Genomic DNA, 21,187 nt, shown 5'->3' with positions numbered 1-21,187 from the left:
CGCTATCGTCGTCATAATACCACGCCATCTCATTTTTCTCAGATCATCGTAGCCGGCTGTCGTCGTTATGCTATCGCCTTCATTTCAGAATAATCCGCCCATTGTCGTAATGCCATTCTCATCACACAGGCTTTCTCGTTCCGTCAACGCCATTTCTGCTTCATCCTTCCATCGTCGTTACTGGGTCATCGTCATAAGATCTTCCCCTTGCCGTAATGATCCTGGCCTAAACTGGCAAGCGAGTGTCATAGCAAAGTGGCCTGACTCTAGAGTGCACGTCGCACATTCCCGAAACCATGGGAAACCCCAAATAAGCATTATAGATTGTAAATAAAGGTGTTTCCTGAAGTACGGTGGCTTACAACCTTGCTTGAACGGGAATTCTATAAACGCCAACAGTGACCCCTAGATGACCTCTCCTGCAATTTTTTTCCAATTAAGCTGGCTACTATATATTCTTAAGGAGGCCCTAGGACATGTAGAGCTTTGCCCCTGAAGAAACCAATGTGGCTTAACAGCAGTAATATCGAAGGGTAGTATACTACCAAGGAAAATAAACTATTGAACATACGTAAACTATAGTAAATTTTCAAGAGACTTTCTTACCACTCATTTCCATGTTATTCATTTTAACGTACTGTGCACCGGAATCAGATTGTTCAAATTTGAACGTTTGGCCGAACTCCTCCCTGCAAATGATTAGACAGTTTTAGTTCATAGCATACACCCTGAAATTAGAAGTAAAAGATACCCGAACACATCTTACAAACAGGTGTTGAATAAATCATAGTCACATGGAAATGTCCAAAATTTTTCTGACTTTCCCACTCAGTTTGCTCCTAAGTGTTTATATTTCTGGATGTTTCGTCAGAAATAGACAGAAGTAGAACAAAAAAGTAGAACTGACAAAGAGCCAAAAAGGCTACTCAGGGCTACTGTACTAATTGTCATTCAAAACTTGCACACAATTATAGTAAACAATCAACTGCGAAGCTTTGAGCAACATTCTCGAGGCGCTGCACTTTTTTTCTTGCTGGGAAAGCAAGTTCATGAAACTTGAAACACACATGTCGCTGCATTCTAACCCGCTTAAGAAACCAGCGCCTTCAAACAGTCTCACTGAAAGCTACCACTTTATTTGTCGCGCCCAGTTGAGGCCACGCTATATGTTGCTTTTGGTAAGGAATAAGTACGAATAAATTTTTGGAGAGTGTGGAAAGAGTGTGAAAATAGTCATGTAAAGTACACAGGCTCGGAATCGGCTGCTCAATGATAGAGTACTCTCAGTTGCTTTGGCTACAATCATTTTAATCTACTGCAGTGATCATTGCAGCTACACGCTAAAAAAGCCATTATCCCTTATGCTACAGGTTGCAGCTGTCATACTGGACTAGCAATTTGAACCCTGCTATTGTTTCAAAGCGGCATCGCGCACGAGGCTGCTACGCAGTCAGAAAGCTCCGGATGTGTGAACGTGGAGCACTTCCGGACTTTAACAATTGGGTTGACTTCTTCGGCATTGTCCCGACATTCAACCCAACATCGGTGACTTCCTTCCCAGTGAACAAGAACACCTCAATAAAACAAGCGTTCAGAGCGTGCTTCCACATCTGCGAATACATCAGTGAAGGCGTCATACCAAAATCTCTGTTTTCCTCATGCTACAGATTAATCAAGTTCTTCCTGGTAACTGCTACCAAAGTATGGCAGCTTTCTGATGCTGTGCCCTTGCGCAGTCCACAGAGCGCTCATGGGATTTTTTGATGGATTCAACAAAAAAAGGTTCTCGTTTTCGCGCCTATAGAAGCAAATCTCGGTCCTACAAAAAATGAAACATTACTAGACTTGCTAGCAAGCGAAATCACTTTGCGTTGTCCTATTGAAGCAGATGGAGCTCCCAAATAGTCAATAAATAATTTTCTAGTGCAAATAAATGGATTGACAATATTGAAAGAAATTATGCAAATCTGACGAACCGTTGCAATTCGTCAGCACAAACGTATCATGAGACAGCACAATAAAATCGTGTGCATTACGAGAAGCGACTCGCTGCAGATTTCAGTGAGAACGACGAACTTGAGCCTCCATGGGAGACTTTCCCTACAAAGAGGAACTTCCATTCAGCAATAAAAAACATTTAATAACATTGCATGGCGCGGTCGACCATGTAGAAATGTGCCACAGCACTATAGTTGGCCTGTTTATCGTTTCCCCAGAGCCTGGGAGGGCCTGAGGCGATGCTTTCAGGTAATAAACGTACCGTACGCAGACTAACGGGAAGTCCTGGATTGCCAGGGGTGAGTTATCAAAGAAGCCCTCTGTGATGAAGGAGACGCAACAAATTTCGGCGACGACCGCGGCGACCTCGAACGTCTATCTTGATCATCAGCTATAAGATGCGTGCGCTCACTTTTAATGCATTAGCACTGAGGACGCATGAGGAACTTTTGGGGAGTTATCTATGTTTCTGCCTATCTATGTATGTCTCCATCTAACCGTATTTCTGCCTACCTGGGTGATTTGGTAGCACTTGGTCGAATGGGTGGGGCATCGGGCTACTGTGGCGATGTAACAGAGTTCAAAACTCACCATCGCACCAACCCGGCTCACTAAGTATGTGGCAATGTGTACATACTTGCCGCTCTTCAACGAACCTCGTTCAAGCCGAAATGGGTCACTGTACATGCGGGAATGAATAGGCACCACTATTCGAAAAAAACTTTTTGATGCTGAATCGGAGCATTACGTATGGGCCATTTGGTGTGCTGGTCTTTTATGAACCCTTTGATGCCAACTTTATCCATTTTGCATGTGCTAGTAGGTGTACGTCACTAGTCAGTGAACATCTCTGACACCAACGCGGGTAGCTAGGCATGTCCCACTGGGAATATGCCACTCTAAAGCTCTACAATGACGAAAAAGATCGCTTAGATATCCTCGATTCTGACCGGAATTGAAACCACGTCACAAAGTTTGGTCGAGGACAGCAACCCTACACATTAGCCTGCTGTTCCACGAATACACAGGTTATGAACCGCTTTTCAATGAATAGCCTTCACGACAGTGCTTCAGCATGCTGCGCCATGAATGAATGCACTGGGTACGTGCTGGTCTTCACTGAAGCTCCAGCCAACATGGGTCACTGAGTCTGTGCGACCGAGTGTGCGGAAAGCGAGCAAACAATTCTCAGTGTTCACTGACACTGGTGCGTCATGTTTCATGTTTTCGAGACAGCTCCTGGACTTCTCTGCCGTGTCACTAGATGGCACGGTGTGTCCAGAAAGAAGCCTTGAAAAAGAGTCCAGTTATCGCGTGACGCATTTCTCATCGTTCGCACGCACCGATGCCCAACATATTTTGCAGGTAAGGGGTGGGCTACGCGGCGGCGTTGCAAGATGTCGCCAAACATTCTTAGGGCGAAGTGCTGCCGCAGCCAACGCCTCATACATAACTCGCTTCCATGGTGGTAATAAGTTGTGTAGCTATATATTAATAGAATGGTAAATAGAATGGTAGGATTATATGCGAGCGGGTTAAATGAGCCATCTAGATGGGATAGGGACCACGAGGTGTGGTATCCTTCTTCGCTGCTCTCTCTAGTTCTTTGAACTGCTTTGTTCACAATACTGTTCGCCTGTTCAGACACGAGGGCGGATGAGAAAGATCTAACCACCGTGCGCGAGTCTGAGAAGACAACAGGGGGACGTTTTGAGCTGTGAAAAGCCAGAGCGATCGGCGCTTCCTCCGCCAGATGGCCAAAATTCGTATAAACAGAGGCTGCATTGACCAGGTTGCACCCGCGTTTACCACCGATAGAGAGAACTTATCCCCACTATCAATATCTGGCAGCATCGACAAAGAGCGCATCTAGTTTCTGATTATTTATCTTTTTAAGGATGTACTTGGCTCTCGCGAATCTACTACTCTCGTTATGCATTGGGTAGACGTTTCGCAGGATGGGGTCAACCAAGATGCGAGTTCCGGTTTTCCGGGTCACGCTAACTTTGGCCACCCGCTCATGTCTGGGTCGTATACCCGATTCTTCTAAAATATTGATCCCAGCTTAGTGGATGAAAATCATTATTTGAGCCCCTGTGTGAGCTTCTATTAGCCCATCGATGGTGTTATGGAGTCCTAGCTCCAGCAGCTTCTCAGTTCTTGTGGACTGCAGAAGGCCGACCACGCGCTTGAAGCCAGTTCCGATTAGCGAGTCGAGTTTGACCTCTTCTGCTTCACCCCAGTTAAGGTACGGCGCAATGAAGATAACATGACTCAGGAAGAATGCCTGATGAGCTCTGAGCAGATTGTGCCCTTTGAGATCGCCTTTTTCATTTGAGACGCGAGCTACACGACCTAGGATATCACTGCGTTAGGATGGATAGTTGGGCGTGTTGGTTAAGCATTATATGAAGTGAAGGCGCTAAAATGACGGAGGACGAAGAAGAAGAAGGCGGCCTGTGTGTATGTGTGTTTCTTCTTCGTCCTCCGTCATTTTAGCGCCTTCACTTCAGGTCATGCTTAAACAACACGCCCAACTATCCATCCTAACGTCGTATATTTCTAGGCGCCATGTGTGTACGTGTGTTTCTTCTTCGTCCTCCGTCATTTTAGCGCCTTCACTTCAGATCATGCTTAACCAACACGCCCAACTATCCATCCTAACGTCGTATATTTCTAGTGCATCGGGCTGTTCACTATGTGTCTCTTCTGACCCAAGCGCCACAGTAAAAAAAGGCGCCCTCTGTGTATGTGTGTTTCTTCTTCGTCCTCCGTCAATTTAGGGCCTTCACTTCAGATCAAGGATATTACTAGCCTGTCCAGTGAGCCTGTTGAGGGCCGTCGAGTTACAGCCCTTGCAATCAATGGGGAGACTTAGAATCTTGACCGAACCCATCCTCGGTATGGGATGTCCATTCTTATTTGGAATTTCTATCGGCAGAGTTTCCAGAGGCACAATGTTTCGGACCCCTTGTCTGGACTGTCGGTATAACAGTAGCTCTGGTTTAGTGGGGGAGACTTCAAGGCCCATATTTGAAACAGTCTTCCGTAGCCTCCAACGCGCTTTGTATGGCTAGCGATCCGCCCGGCGCTCAGATAGTGATATCTTCCAAAAAAATGGTGTGACCCACGTTAGGAATTGCAGCGAGGCGAGTGGAGAGCTTGTGCATGGCTATATTGAATAAGAGTGGGGAGAGGACCGAGCGCTTTGGGGGGCAGCAGGTGCCTAGCTTGTAGGGTCCTCCTGAGAACGTGCCTAGTCGCAGGTATAATTTGTGATCCGCGAGGAAAGATTTGACCACTGGCCCAGGTTAAGAGAGGAAATCTCTGTCAGAATATGTTTATGCGCGATCCTGTCGAAGGCCTTGGAGCGGTCCAATGCGACGATCCCTCTCACGTCGCGAGTATGGTTATCAAGATGTTCTGTCTAACGACTGTCTAAAGCTGATTAAGTTGTGTCTAAAGAGCTCGTTATTTTCAATATTTTCATTGATCATGTTATGCATCGCATGCTCCACTACTTAAGCGATGAATGATGTAAGGGAAATAGGCCGCAGATTATCTATATGGGGGGTTTTCCTGGTTTGGGTATGAGTACCACTTTTGTGGGGCGCCATTCTATCGGGACCTGTACAGTTTTCCGTTCCTCATTGATTTCGACCGGGACTATCTGATTGCCTTATCGTCTAGGTTCCTGAGTAGTTTGTTTGTGATTCTATCAGGTCCCACGTCTGATCTGCCATTTAGATTGAAGAAAGCATGTCTGATCTCTGACAAGGTGAAATTTTCGCCTAGATCAGGCGCCAAGAATCCCATGTAGTTTACACCCTCTACCGGGCGATCCGCGTCTTTGTCGAGAAGGGAGATTAGTATGTGCTAAGTTGTTGAGTAATTCCGTTTCGGTGAGACAGATGGCGATTTGCTTCTTTATGAGCCTATCCGTCTCAAGGTTAAAGGTGCCCTTAGAGTGTTTATCGTTGAGGAGACTTGAATAAGGAGACTTTTGAATTTTCGGCACGCGTCTCATCCCACTGCTGCCTGGCCAGCTGGGCCGAATAGGATTCAATCTCTTTGTTAAAGGGAAGCTGAAAGGTTTTCCAGAAAAAATCAGTGAGCATGTGTACATAATGGTTTTCAACCCTCTGAATTCGAATATCGTATCGAAATTGAGCGAAAGAAAGCGCAACTATATTTTATTTCGACGAAAAGTGCAGCAGCGGACACGCCCAGCTCGCGCGTCTCGTTTCCGCCTGTGATTGGTCGGGCGCCTCGTGACGTCAACTCTAGTGACCGACCGCTGCCGCTACACATGAAGCGCGGTGCCAGGTAGTTTGGTGCTGTAATGGAAAATTAAGAGGTAATGGAAAATTTAGAGAGACTGCGTTTTTCTGGGGAGTTCGGCGTTACTCCCTACATGTACGAGCCGATTGCGAAGAGCCGGCCTCTCGAAGAAGCAAACGATGCTGGTGCAAGCAGTGCTTTCGACGCGAACGAAAGCGAAGTCTTGGGATCTCCTCGTGTTGGAAATCCTCTTTGGTGAGTATGTTTTTTGCAAAGCGATCTAGTGATCTCGCCGATCTTTCGCCGATCTAGTGAGCTCGTTTCCGGTCAAACAACTGTAGTGTTGTGTTCCTGCATGCCTCCTCGTGGAACGTAAGCGGGGATGCGATCGTCGGCATTTGTGTGCTGTCCAAAGCTGTCGGCAATCTACAAAGACAGTTTAAACGCGTGAAAAGCTTCGCGGTTCATGCAGTACGTGTAATGACCTTCATCTGTGCGCCATCCGCACACTAATCGTAACCGAAGTCGTAAAGGCGGCAAATTCCGTCGGCTACGTGAGACGGTCGGTTTCTCGCTGTGCGCTAGAGAAGGGGGGAGCGTAGCGTCCTGGCGTGTGCCGGCTTTCAAGCACATGCAAACTCTACATTTGCACTGCGTTATGGTAGCTGCATGCAGGCTGTTTTACAACACACGTGCAAATAGAAAATTCGCGGCGATTTGCGACGAAACCTGCGTCAAGGGCGGGAGATAAACATGCACCTTCCGTTCAGCGTGCTAACTAACACGAAGGAGCTCGCAGTAAATCAAAATCCAGGTTTGGGCGAGTTCCTGTGTACGCTCCTTGTGTACGCGAACACTGATGGCACTGCGCCGGGCCTTAGACGAGTCGACTTAACTGGCAAACCAAACGCACGTTTTAATGATAAATTCTCGTGATAATCGTCGTCAGCGAAGTGGTCGGAGCACAGCACTGTTGTTCTTGAGGGCTTGAAGTTCTTTCGCTTCACAGCAGCCTCCCACTTCGTTAAAAGCTTCTTGTTTTGTGGGAAGCAATGTAAGACAACATCGTCGCGGCCGCTGGTGCTCGTGCAACCGTAGGCTGCACAGAAGGCCGGCATGATCGGCCCACCACTTCAGTTGATGCTGCGCACGTTGACTACCACTCTACATACACGCAGACGCACCAACAAAGGAATGCAGGGTCGATCGAAGCAGATTACGATGGCACGCACGCAGAAACAAGCATGGTCAGGCACGGTCGCACAGGCTGCGAAGGAACAAAACACTAGAGTTGACGTCACAACACCGCGGTTTCCAGTCTCCGCTCACATCGTCAGCGTCAGCAGCAGCGCGCGGTATTCGACGGGGGGCGAAGCTACAGCGCAATTTTAACCGACGATTACGTCGCTCCTAATTGAAAAAAAACCCAAATTTTACCTATATGGTTTATAAGGTTCCCGCAGGCGTATATGAGCGTCTTATTGAATTTGACAGACTCTTCACCTTCCCTTTAAGAAGCGCGATTTTCGATCTTAGTCTACGATTAAGCTTTTGAGTCTTCCACCTGGCCGAGAGGGCGTGTTTCGCCTCTAGAACGTGAGCAAGCATCGAGTCTATTTTAGGAACCTCCAAATCCGTAATGATTTCTTTGGTTGCTCCTTTAACTGAAATGTTCAGATTCTCTAGCACACCTGCATACGCCTCGTCTGGCGGGACTGTTTCATTTCTAATTTTTCTAAAAAGGTGTCAGTCCATATACTGATATCTAGTGGGCGGTCTGGATTTGACACGCAACAGAATTTCGAGTATGTGATGGTCACTGCCTAGCGCCATCTGTAGGTTCTCCCACGTGCCTTCGATACCTCGGAGGAAGGTGAGATCGGGGGTCGTATCTCGACTGACCGAACTACCGAATCTGGTGGGGAGCCTTGGGTCTGTGGCGAGTATTAAGCCGAGCTCTGCAGCGTTGAAGGCCAAGTTCGTCCCCTTTGCACTTTTGTAACCGTAACCCCATTCCGTATTGGGTGCGTTAAAGTCACGCGCGACAACGAGAGGCGCGTTTCTCGCCGTCCCTGACGGGGTGCCTAGTAATGTTTTGAAGTCACTTTTCTTGTCCGATGGTGCGCTGTATACGTGGAGAATGAAAATATTAGAATTGATTGTTCTGTTGGGCACAATCTCTATTAACTGGGCCTTGAGGCCCGCTTTGTACGAGCGGGCCTCAATTTTATCTTCATCGTGGTTCAATATTTGCCACCTAATGCTATTCAAGGCCTGAAGCTGTCGATGTCGGGGATCATTTGGAATCTGCATCAACAATACCTTATACCAACAAACTCGAATCGCCATCAACTAAGGCTTCTAGATTTGTCCCGAAAAATATTCTTGGTACTACAGCGCAACTAGCATTGAATTATCTCTAAATTTATGCCTGCTCAGAAAAAGAAGACGTCTTAAACTGGTATGAGATTTTGACGTACTATATCCTAGCTAACTTAGCAGGACTCTTAGAGGAACTGGCAGGTACTGTTTGGGATATCATTGTGATTAGTAAGGTTATAAGAACAGGTGCGGCTTGTACAGTGCTGGCAAATGGCCACAACCTCTGCTGCAGAGGACTACCAGAGAAGAAGTATTGCGGAGCAGGATCATTCACGAATTCTACAGCATTAAGGAGAGGGTAGCAGTAGTCTTAATGAATCTGAATTGGAGGTATAGAATAAAGGTAGCACAAACCTACGCTCCAACCTCCAGTCACGATGATGAAGAAATAGAACAGTTTCGTGAAGATGTTGAATTAGTGTTGCGAAAAGTACAAGCTCAGTATACTGTACTCATGGGCGACTTCAATGCATAAGTGGGGGAAAAGCAGGTTGGTGAACAAACAGTTGGCAACTACGGAATATTTGAGGATAGATGTTGGTATAATTCGCGGAAAGGAATGAGCAGCAAATATTTAACACCTTCATCAGGAAACTCTGCAACAAGAAGTTGACGTAGAAAAGCCGTAATGGTCAAACAGGAAATCAAATTTATTTCATACTTTCTGCCTATTCCAGCATGGTGCAGGACGTAGAAGCATTAGGTAGGGTAAACTGCTCTGATCATATGTTAAGGAAGGCTAGGATTCACCTCAATTTTAAGAGAGAGAGAGAGAGAGAGAGAGAGAGAGTAAAATTGGCAAAGAAGAGACAGGCCAACCTAGACGCCGTAAGGGTAAAAGCCGACCAATTAAAGTTGGCACTTGCAAACAAATATGCAGCCTAAGAATAGAGAGATCAAGATGACACAGAGACAATGAATTAAACAGTAACTAGGCCAGCTTCAGAAACATCAATTGAAGTGGGAGGTAAGGCACCAAGGCAACCAGTAGGCAACCCAATAAAGAAACGACAAAAATAAGCTGGCCCAACTCAAGAGAAAAGATACAATTCTGGGAAGTGTTAAAACTAATCAACAAAGAGAAAATAATGAATATTTGAAATTATAACGTGAGAAAAACAGAGGAAGCAGCAAAATTGGACGGAGCCTGAAAACATTGAGAATGTAATTAGGTAACGAGCCAACCAAGATGTATGCACTGTCGGATAGGATAATATCAGCAATATCAAAAATATAGTAAAAGCAGCGGGAGAATTCTGTACTGACCTGTACACTACCCAAAGCAGCTACGATACCTCCATTCAAAGTAATAATGAATAGGTTACAAAGGCTCGTTCTATAACTAGCGATGAAGTTAGAAGGGCCTCGCAAGACACGAAACGGGGAAAAGTGGTAGGAGACGAAGGAATAACAGTGAATTTATTCAAGGATTTAGGAGAAATAATGCTTGAAATACTAGCGGCCCTTTATACGAGCTGTTTATAAACTTCAAGGGTACCAACGATCTGGAACAATGCCAACAGTGTAGTAATCCACAAAAACGGAGACATTAAAAAAATTGAAAAATTATAGACGCTATAACATACTTCCAACATTATATGCAATATTCACCGAGATAATCTCTAATAGGATAAAGGCAACACTCGACTTTAGTCAACCAAGGGAACAGGTGGGTTTCAGGAAGAAATACTTTCCAATGGATCACATCTAAGCCATCAATCAAGTAATCGAGAATTCCACAGGGTACAATCAGCCTCTCTATAGCGCTTTCATAGATTACAAAAATGCATTTGATTCAGGCGAGATACCGGCAGTCATAGAGCCATTACGTAAGCAAGGAGTACAGGACGCTTGGGTAAATATCGTGAAGAATATCTACACAGATTCCCCCGCTATTTTAATTCTCCACAAGAAAAGAAGAAATATACTTATAAAGAAAGAGATCAGATTAGGAGACACAATCTCTGCAATGCTATTGACTGCGTGCATGGAAGAAGTATTCAAGTTGTTAAACTGGGGAGGCTTTGGAGTATGGATCAACGGCGAATATCTCAGCAACCTTCGTTTTGCAGATCACCTTGTCCTGTTCAACAACACTGGAGACGAGTTTCAACAAATGATTGAGGACCTTAACAAAGAGAGTGTAAGAGTGAGGTTGAAAATTATTATGCAGAAGACAAAGGTAATGAACAATAGTTGGGCAAGGGAACAAGAGTTCAGGATTGCCAGTCAGCCAATGGAGTCTGTCAAGGAGCAGGTCTACTAGGTTAGTTACTCACAGGGGAACCTGTTCATGACACGGACATTTACAGAAGAATAAAAATCCATGAGTTGAAACGCATTCTGCCGACATTGTGACATTCTCACTGGAAGCTTACCCTTATCATTAAAAAGAAAAGTGTACAATCTATGCATTCTACCAGTGCTCACCTGTGGGGCAGAAACTTGAAGACTGAAAAAATAGCTCGAAAACAAATTAAGGACAGCGCAAAGAGCAATGGAAAAAAGAATGTTAGGCATGACGTTAAGAGACGAGAAGAGAGTGGTGTGGATCTGAAAGCAAACAGGGACAGCCGATATTCTTATTAACATTAGGAAAAAGATATGGAGCTTGGCAGGTCATGTAGTGAGTACGTTGGATAGCCGATGGACCATTAGGGTTACAGAATGGGGGCCAAGAAAAGGGAAGCGCAGCCGAGGACGGCAGAAGACTAGGTGGGATGATGAAATGAAGAAATTCGCAGGCGCTAGCTAGAATCGGCTGGCGCCGGGCAGGAGCATTCGTGATCGCAAGGAGAGGCCTTCGTTCTGCAGCGGACATAAAATAGACTAATGATGATGATGATGATCCTAATTTCTTGGTATTCACAGAATCCCTATCAAAGCAGCCCTTCCCGTCTTTTCCTGATTAGGCCACCGTTTTAATGTACAGCCACGGTTAATCCGTAGTAAACCTATTCATCAGTCACCACTATTCCTTGCCATCTACCACTCGAAGAAACTGGCAGCTAAAATTGCTTCCGAGAGCGATGACAATGCTTTTGTTAATAAACAGAAGGATGGATGCATACTCATACGGAATAAGGTTTTCACGACCTGTATTCTTATCTTGTATTTCAATGTTTTCTTTGCATTTTTCAATCTTGCATTTTTATCTCCCTCTTCATTAGTTATCTTGTATCTTGTATTTCGTTAATGTTTTCTTTCTTCTTACTTGAGGTGCTCTGTACAATTTTCATCCATTGCTTTCTTTCTTCAACCCCCATGTAATGCCAGCAAAAGTTCCTTTAGGATACGTGAATGAAAACGAAATAAAAGTACAGGCACTTACGTATCTTTACGTGATTTCAAGGCGAAAGCATTATGACTTCTCTAAATAACTTCTTACGCTCATGATACGAGATGTCATGCGTTGTCACGTGTCCTTCACAACTCTACCTTAATCCATTTTATTCGAACTTGCTCTAATTTATATCAACGTTACTTCACCTTAATCCTCTTTATTTCACACTGAATCTTAAACCACCTTGCTTTAATTTGTGCTAAGCTTAATACACCTTGCTCTGATTTGTACCAACCATAACATATTTTAATCACTCTAATGTCGCAGCCGGATGCCTGTGGCGTGACGTGTGCAGTGACGCACACACTAGGCACACCATTAGTCAGCCAGAACTATAGAGCTGCCGCAGCGCCGGGGAAGCGTGTTGCTCTCACACACCGTAGGTCGAAGTTTGATCCCGAACCAGATTCAAATGTAGCGAAGCTTTTTTTTTCAAATCCAATAATTTGCTATGCTTACTGGAACCTCCAGAAGAAATTGACGTCAAACCGAAAATTTTTTTATTTAGATTTACTCCTTGCGCTGTCCACCATTCTTCCGGCGATTGCTTGATCACGGCAGATTTTCTGCCTTATGGGGCATATAATGCCTTCCAATTAATAAAAAAAGAAAATGATTTGAGAATCTTGTCCATGCGAGCTTGCTTTGCTCATATTGAATTATTATTTCATTCATAAAATGAAAGCAATTTTGTATGGTAGAAGCCATACCACAGTGGTATCAATAGTGTCTCATGTGTCTCCCTTCCTGCTGCTCATGCCATTTTCCGTAGCAGAACGTACGCGGAAAGTACATCCTCTACAAAAAGATTTGATAGAGGCTACGGAACAGGTACTTAGGCAACTATAGGCAGGCAGATTGAAACTATTCAATGCACAATTTAAAGCTGTCAGTAATACTACGTTTAAGGAATAATAGCTAGTTCAGGGCGTTTGAATGGGCAAACAGAGTAAATACGTTACCATTCCTCCGATCCGTCGCGTTTGTAGGACACTGTCTCCGTAACTTCATGTGTAACGTCATCCTTCTCAATCGTCAAAGCAGTAATGCATTTAACGCTACTGCCGTCTGGATCAGTGAATACGTCTTTTAAGCTTGTCATCACCAAGTCAAACCTCGTATTTTTTTTCAAAAACTGAAAAATGAAGAGTTTCCGTGTTTACTATTGTAAAGAGCTGCGTAATATTATTACTAGTGTCTTTTTAAAACACCCGACAAAGAACAGGCATAGGATCTAGGATCCAGCACTGACTGCCGACAAGGTGATTCATAGAGCAAGAAAGAGAAGTATGGATAATGACACAAAACCCGAAATAAACCTTGATATGGCACATGACATTAAAAACGATGGCAATAGCAAAGGTTTTCAATCTCTAAATCAGTCTTGAATGCTAATGCACTGTCTGCAGAAGACGGCCCCACACGCTCAATATCACTGAGCTCTAAGGTTTCCACGCGCAAATAGCTCACGTTATGCCCCGAGGACGAATGCGCATTTTCAGGCTAGAGCAAAAAACCGTACGCCACACTATGAAAACTCGTTTATTTTCATTTTTCATTTATTTGGCAAATACTTTCTAAACTGACCATGTTTCCAGGCAGACCATTCTATTGAACAATGGTATGGGGAAAATGGTATTTAAGAGCAGTCGTTTTACACGAAAATGCGCCGACTTTTTTAGAATCATAGGAATGCTTAGGGCAGTGGGTAAGGGGCTCAACTACAATGTATTCCTATAGTTTTGCTTTATTATGATAATATAAGTAAAATAATTCCAGTCGTTCGCCGTGACGTCGCATGTCCAGCTGTTTGAGTCCTGCGGTGTGCAGTAGGCATATTGCGGATATATTCAAGCTGTAACGTATAAATATAAACCTGAATGCCTTGCGATGGGCATTTTCTAGTTTCACTTTGTTACTTTGGGTGCAGGGATCCCATACTAACGCAGGATATTCTAATAGTGGTTGTACATAGGTTTTATAAGCAAATAGCTTTATTTCTTGAGTAGATTGTGCTATTGATCTCCTGAAGTAAAGTAGTAGTCTTAGGGGATTTTCATCAATATACTAGATATGCACATTCCATCGAAGCTCCCAGGTTATGCGAATTTCTAAGTATTTAAGGGTATTTACAACTAATTGGGGATAAGAGTTAATGGAGAATAGCTTAGTAACGACGCAACGAGCTGTGGAAGGAATGATGGGTGGTACGTTAAGGGATAAGAAAAGAGCAGATTGGGTGAAAGAACAAAGGCGAGTTAATTGCATCTTAGTAGAAATCAAGAAAACGAAATGAGGAGAGAAGATAACCGATGGTCATTAAGGGTTGCAGACTGTATTCCAAGAGGATGAAAGCGTAGCAAGGGGCGGCAGAAAGCTAGGTGGGCGGATGAGATCAAGAAGTTTGCAGGGACAACATAGCCACACTTAGCACATGAACGGAGTAGTTGGAGAAGTATGGGAGAGGCCTTTGCCCCGTAGTGGGCGTAGCCAGGCTGATGATGATAATAATGATGATGTTAACTAAGAGAGGTTCGTTGGCTATGCGATGTGTAAAACCCAAAGGATTCTTTTTACGTGTGGCAATAACTGCTACGGTTTTTTTTTAATTCACAGTCAATTGCCAGGACGATCGCCAATCTCCTATTGCAGACAGGGAATTGGGTAAAAGAAGTTGGTCGTTAGAACTAGAAATTTCTTTATAATTTATACAATCTTCTGCGAACAGTCGCATTTCAACATCTACGTTTTCAGCAATGTCGTTAATGAACGCTAGAAAGAAAAGGAGACCTAGGACAGACCCCTTGGCAGAATACCCGAATCCACTGGGACCGCATCAGAAAAAACACCATCGACAACTACACTTTGACATCTGTGCGAAAGATAGCCTTCACTCCACGAGAGTGGCAATCACGTTTTATTAGGGGTTTTAATTTCAGCAATACTTTGCGAAGCGTTATGCCGTCGAACGCCTTCTCGAAGTAAAAAAAAATGATATCGACTTGACTTTGCCTATCTAATGCTGCTGCCAAGTCGTGGACACTTGCGATCAGTTGCGTAATAGTGGAAAGTCACGATGGAACCCATGCTGCCGGTTATCAATGACGTCATTCTCCTCAAGAAAATTGGTTATGTGTTTATAGATGATGTGTTCTAGCAATTTTCCGAAAGTGCAAAGAAGAGAAAAGGACCTGTAGGAAGAATATGCCTAGGGGTTTCGTTGTTTAGGAATTGGTGTGCTTTTGGGGAGTTTCCAATCTGACGGCAACTCTGAGCATTTTAGCGATTTCTTAAAAACTAAAGTTAAGTACTTCGCACGCCACTCAGCTTACCGGACAAGAAAGGTGTTGGGTACTTCAATAATATCTGGTGACTTATTGGTGTCTAAGTTGAGCAGAAATGCTAGCATGCCTTCCTCAGTTATAGAAATGCCAGTGATTGGATGTAAATCTGTCGGACTGTCGACAGAAAGGACTGTCGCGTGAAACCGTCCTTCTGTGTGAAAACCTATGTAGTGGTTGAGCGTGTATGCAATTTCTAACTTGTCGTGCGTAGTCACGCCATTTGTAGAGAGGCCAAGGCTCGATTCCTTGCGTGGTGCGAGATATCGCCAGAACTTACCTGGAGACAAGACAAGAACGTTTTTCACACGCACAGTGTTGAAATGGCGTTTAGCCTCACAGATAGCGTTCTGTTCCGAATGGCGTAGTACAGAAATCTTATCGGCAGCGGTCGATAAAAGAGGTTTTGTATGTTGACGTTTTGCTTTTTTCAGTTTGCGCCCCACACGCGCAATGCCTTTTGTCATTTATCGATTACTGCTGCGCACTATTTTTTCGTTTTCTTGGCACAAAATCATTTATGCATCGATGAACTAAGTTCTTGAAGAAGGCCCACATGTGCTCAACAGAAGAACTCTGCGATTTATACAAACAAGAAGAAGAAGAAAAAATGTATAGTTCATCTAAAATATCAACGTCCCTCACACATGAGAACAAGGAAATAACTGTCTCTTTCTTCTCAAGCTTTGGGTTAGGGTGTAGCTCCAAGGTTCGATTTCGGATTTTGTAGCCTGATATCCTTTCAAAGACATCATGATGGGGCTTATGACGTAGCAGGTTGGCGGTAACAAGGAAGAGGCTCAGAGTTGACTGTGGTTCATTTTGTACGCGGGTGGGCTCAGTGACTAGCTGAGTGAGATTGTGCGAGAGCACCACATTGAGTAATAATTTACAAGCACTAGCGAAAGCCGCTGGTGTAACGTGTAACCAATTTATTTACGGAAAGTTGAAATCCCCTGTCAACAACAAATTATCTGAACGGATTTCATTTCCGCATAGGAATTCATTAGGCTTTTCTACAAATGTATTATTACAGTTCACGGGGCGATAAAATCCCCCAATGATTAAATGAAATTTCTTGGGGAATATTTGACTATTATAGTTTCTAGCCCGTCAATGCTTGGTAACTATGATACACGCAGATATTCATTGTGTAATATTGCTGTTGTAATGGTGTTTACTTAAAGGTCAGAGGCAGAAGATAAACAGCAGCCTAGCAGCAGCGAAAAACCCGAGCTCTCCTGCAAATCACAGCACGGGTCGTCGTCGTCGTCTCCGAGCTGCTATCGGAAACACAAGGCTCGTCTGCTTCATTACATTGGCCGCGCGTGTGAAGCGGAGCCATCCCGATGATTCAGGGAGCAGAGAGGATGAGGGGGTCGAAATAAGGCTGCAGCCGGCTAACATGCACTGTCTCGCGACCTCGACAACGAAGGTCCGGCGATAGTGTGACGGGCTCAACGCTACAGTTCACAGAGGAGGAGGCGTCGATGATTCGGTACGTACCGTGGTACCGTGCAAGTAGTTTAGAAGAAAGGCCCGGCATGTGAGGGGGTATCCATAGCCAAGCACGAGAACCAGCAGGGAAGGTAGGCGTGGCCTGATGACTGTCGCGTCTTGTCTTCCGACACCCCTGATCCGCGCTGGTCAACGAACGAGCCAGCTGGCGGCAATCTTCGGCGTATCGGGCGACTTCTGAAGTAGTTGTGCACTCGGAAGCGTCTGGTCTGCAAGGCGGGATAGTATCCAGAGGACACCAAGGCTCACTCCCATACAAGAAAGAAAATTGTAAAAAACCGGTGGTTGCTTGTGTCGTGGTATTATGAGCGAAAGTAACGAACGGGAGTACGATGTTCCAATTGATGTGGTGGGACGAGACACACATCCTCAACATTTCGCCTAGTGTCCGGTTGAAGCACTCAGTGAGACCGTTCGTTTGAAGGTGATGCGTAGTCGACTTCGGGTGAATGATCTGGCACTCGCGAAGGAGGGATTGTGTCGCTTCTGACAAGAAGACACGACCCCTATTGCTGAGTAGTTTTGGAGGAGCAACGTGGCGAAGGACGAAGTTGCGATGAATGAACATCGCAATATCACGCGCGGTCGCGCCGGGAAGAGCGGTGGTCTCGGCAAAGTGCGTTAGGTGATCGATGGCAACAATAATCCAGTGGTTTCCACGCCCACTGTATGGGAGCGGGTCATAGAGGTCAATGCCTACGCAGTCAAACGGTAGAGCAGGGCACCGTAGCTGCTGTAGTAGGCCAGTAGGGCGCAATGTCGCTTTGTTGGCAGCCGGTGCATGATCAAACGTGCTGCTGCACAAAGCGATATATTCCTTGCCAGTAATATTGTTGACGCAGCCTTGTGAAGGTTTTAGGGTGACGGCCTGGAGCTTTGAGGGTCAGCATGGAAGTACGCACACATATCGGAGAGCATGTGACGAGGGATAGCAAGAAACCATTTCCGACCGTGAGGCATATAGTTGCGGCAGTAGATGGTGTTGCCTCGCACGGCAATGTGGGCTCCTTGACGGCGTAGTGTTCGCGTTGAAGGAATGACCGATGGAGTGGCAAGGTAGTCGAGCAGCAGGGCAAGTGATGGGTCCTTGCGTTGCTCGGAGGGTGTGCAAATATCCGTCAGTAGTGACGGCTCTGAGGTCGGAGAAGAAAAGAAAAGCGAAGCCACATCAGGTCTCGTCGGCGAGCGGGAGAGCCCGTCAGCGTCGGAATGCTTTTGACCAGAACGGTATACGACATGAATGACATATTCTTGCGAGCAAAGCGCCCAACGGCGAAGGCAGCCCGACGGGTCTTTCAAGGAGCAGAGCCAACAAAGGGCGTGATGGTCAGAGATGATGCTGACAGGACACCCGTAGAGATGGACGAAACTTCCCCAATGCCCAAATGATGGTTCAGCGTTTCTTTGCTATAACAGTGTAATTCATTTCAGCTTTTTTTTTTGAGGGTACGTTGGCATTCGTGACCTTCGGCTGGTATTCAGATTCTCCATTAGTGACTTTACGTTGGGCCAAGACCGCATAAAGGCCTACACCACTAGCGTCAGTGTGAACCTCTGTCGGTGCAGTTGGGTCCTAATGGCGAAGAATCGGCGATGAAGTCAGCAACTTCACAAAGGCTAAATCGTGTGCTGATGACCACGCGGAAATGCCTTTGCTTGCGGTAAGCAACTTCGTTAAACGTGCGATAATAAAACCGAAGTTCCGCACAAAGCATCAAAAATAAGAGCACAGGCCTATGAAACGTCTCAGGGCCTTCATATATGTGGGGTTTGGAAAGTCGGTGACTGCGCGAAGCTTGTCGGGATCAGGAAGGATGCCGTGTTTAGAGACAACGTGACCCGAGACAGTTAATTTTCGGGCAACGAAACAGTACTTCTTGAGGTTGAGCTGTAGGCCAGGTGAAATGAGACAGGTCACGATGTCACGCAGACGGGCGAGATGTGTCGAAAAATCCTGTGAGAGAACAACTATGTCATCCAGGTAACATAAACAAGTAATCCACTTGTGTCCGCTAAGAATGGCATCCATCATGCGCTCGAAGGTAGCGGGAGCATTGCAGAGTCGCAAAGGCACTACATTAAATTCGTACAGGCTATCGGGAGTGATGAAAGCTGTCTTTGGGCGGTCAGCCATAGCCACGCGAACCTGCAAATAGCCAGAGTGGAGATCTAAAGACGAGAAGTATTGCGCAACTTGCAGACACTCAAGAGCACCGTCGATGCGAGGCAATGGATAGACGTCTTTTCTTGTAATGCTCTATAGGCGGCGATACTCGATACAAAACCGAATGGTGCGACCTTTTTTGCGCAGTAGAATGACAAGTGATGGCCAAGGGCTTTGAGAAGGCTGAACGACGCCACGCTGCAGCATGTCGTCCACTTGTTCTGTGATAACTCGGCGCTCTTCTGCGCGAACGCGATACACACGCTGTCACAAGAGGGCATGGTAACCGGTGTTGATAGTATGAGAGACACTTGTCGTGTGACCGAAGGATGGTTCGTAGCAGTCGAACGAAGAAACGAACTCTTTCAGTAGGCCAAGAATTTAAGTGCGACGAGACGGCGAAAGTTCTGCAGCGATGGCGATGTTGCTGAGACGCTAGTAATGGCGCCCAGATGTAAACGAGTGGCGCCATCGTGAACATTGAGGTCTTCAACACATGGTGCAGCTTGCACAAATCCTAAGGTCTTACTGCGCAGTAGGCCGACTGGATACCGGTTCGGATCACAGATGGGTATCAAAGCGGATTCAGATTTAACAGCGAGGACGGCGGACGGGAGAAGTAAGTCCTTGTGGCGAGCAAGGATGTCAGATGGCGTAAACGCCTCTCTTGAGCCTGGCCCAGCAGTGCACGACAAGGTCACAAGCACCGATGTCCCCGGAGGTTAATCCGTATCATAATCAAGGAAGACTTTGTGAACACATAGGTCGGCGCCCACCGATGCTGAGTCACACGGTGGCGAAAGGGCCACTCGCGCGCGAGAACAATCGATGATGGCACTATGATGTGACAGGAAGTCTCACCCGATGATGAGACCATGAGAACACAAGGGCAACACAAAATACTCGATGATGTACGAAACGTCTTGGATGACTACACGGGCGGTGCATGCAGCTCTACGAGGAATGCGTTGCACGCTAGCAGTGCTGAGTGGCATGCAAGATGGAGAGGTCGTGACCTTTTTCAGTTTGCGCCAACGATTTTCATGAATGACGGAAACGGCAGCCCCGGTATAGATAAGCGCTTGGCGGATGCTCCCTCGTCATGTACTTCAATCATTCTGTATTGAAATTAAGGCCTTAGAAAGTTCGATGAGCTTGCAGTTCTTGCCTCCGGAAGTGCGGTAGTCAGTTTCCCTCGGAAGTAGGTGGCCGACGACGCATAGGTGACAGTGACCGTCAACGGGGAAAACGAGAACGGTGCCACTCTGAACGGCCGTCGCAATCGAAGAGTCTCAGCAGTGAGTCAGTGACATCTTGGCAGGGTATCATGGTGACATGTTGTGGCGCGTAGGGAAACTCGCCGAAGTCGTCATGGTGCGCGGACCTGTTATGACGACAAAAGCGCGCAACGTGACCAGAAATGCCCCAGCCGAAGCAAATCGGCCTGTTGTCTGGCATGCGCGACGTGTCGGCTCGACGAAGAAGCTGGGATGATTGCCGTGGAACGGGAGAAAGGGGAACTCGGTGCGTTTGTGGTGGGATAGAATATGACGGTGGGGGTGGCCGTGCGACAGCGGCACTTGTGCAATTGTACCGTGCAATTGGTGCACGTTTAAGAAAACTAGTTGGCGAAATTATTCCGGAGTCCACCACTACTGTGCGTCACATAATCAAATCATGGTTGTGGCATGATCAGCTCCACAACTTATGTTAATATTTATCGTGGTAAGTCGTCACGCATGTGCAATTACTAATTCTGAAGGAAGTCTGCTCGGAACGACTAGAAACAGTGAAAGTTACCCATTTCTAACACTAGGCAAGAGTGATCGATGCGTTATAACGCGATTTAACAATACTTTTCGTGACTGTTCGTTAACTGCAAAGCTAAACATGACATTTGCGGAGATGTCCCTGACGTTGCCAACCAATGTGGCTTTGGTTTCGCCGCCACTCACAGTTCACTGCATTTCTCAGAACAGTGCGAAGGTTCTACGTGGAGCACAGTTCTATATTTGCACTCTCAAGAGAAGCAAGCTTCTGCTACTGCGACCATGAGACCCTTTCATTCGGAGGGAAAAAATTGCTGTTGCTGTCATCTACCTCACGTGACATCCTTCTCAGGAAGGTCGAATAATGCTCTAAAGACGGCCAATAGACAAA

At 45.8% G+C, this 21,187-nt stretch overlaps 1 protein-coding gene and 1 long non-coding RNA gene across 2 annotated transcripts in view; one reads left to right on the top strand and one right to left on the bottom strand.

Annotated features, from left to right (window-relative positions):
* Nucleotides 1-1,915, top strand: part of LOC142563766 (uncharacterized) — a 41,554-nt gene extending 39,639 nt beyond the window's left edge. Inside the window, exon 3 of the long non-coding RNA XR_012824401.1 lies at nt 1,371-1,915. This is a non-coding gene — a long non-coding RNA (uncharacterized LOC142563766). The remainder of the gene's footprint in view (nt 1-1,370) is intronic.
* LOC142563765 (uncharacterized) overlaps nt 1-21,187 on the bottom strand; it is a 54,311-nt gene that overhangs the window by 32,553 nt on the left and 571 nt on the right. Inside the window, exons 2-3 of the mRNA XM_075674382.1 lie at nt 12,967-13,139; nt 607-689 (exon numbers count right to left, since the gene is read on the bottom strand). Coding sequence (XP_075530497.1) covers nt 607-689; nt 12,967-13,139 — 256 coding nt within the window. The remainder of the gene's footprint in view (nt 1-606; nt 690-12,966; nt 13,140-21,187) is intronic.

The sequence above is a fragment of the Dermacentor variabilis genome, chromosome 11 (genome assembly GCF_050947875.1).
Source record: "Dermacentor variabilis isolate Ectoservices chromosome 11, ASM5094787v1, whole genome shotgun sequence".
Classification (NCBI taxonomy): Eukaryota; Metazoa; Arthropoda; class Arachnida; order Ixodida; family Ixodidae; genus Dermacentor; species Dermacentor variabilis.
The sequence above is the reverse complement of the archived record's forward strand: the minus strand, read 5'-3'. Positions and strand labels throughout refer to the sequence as shown.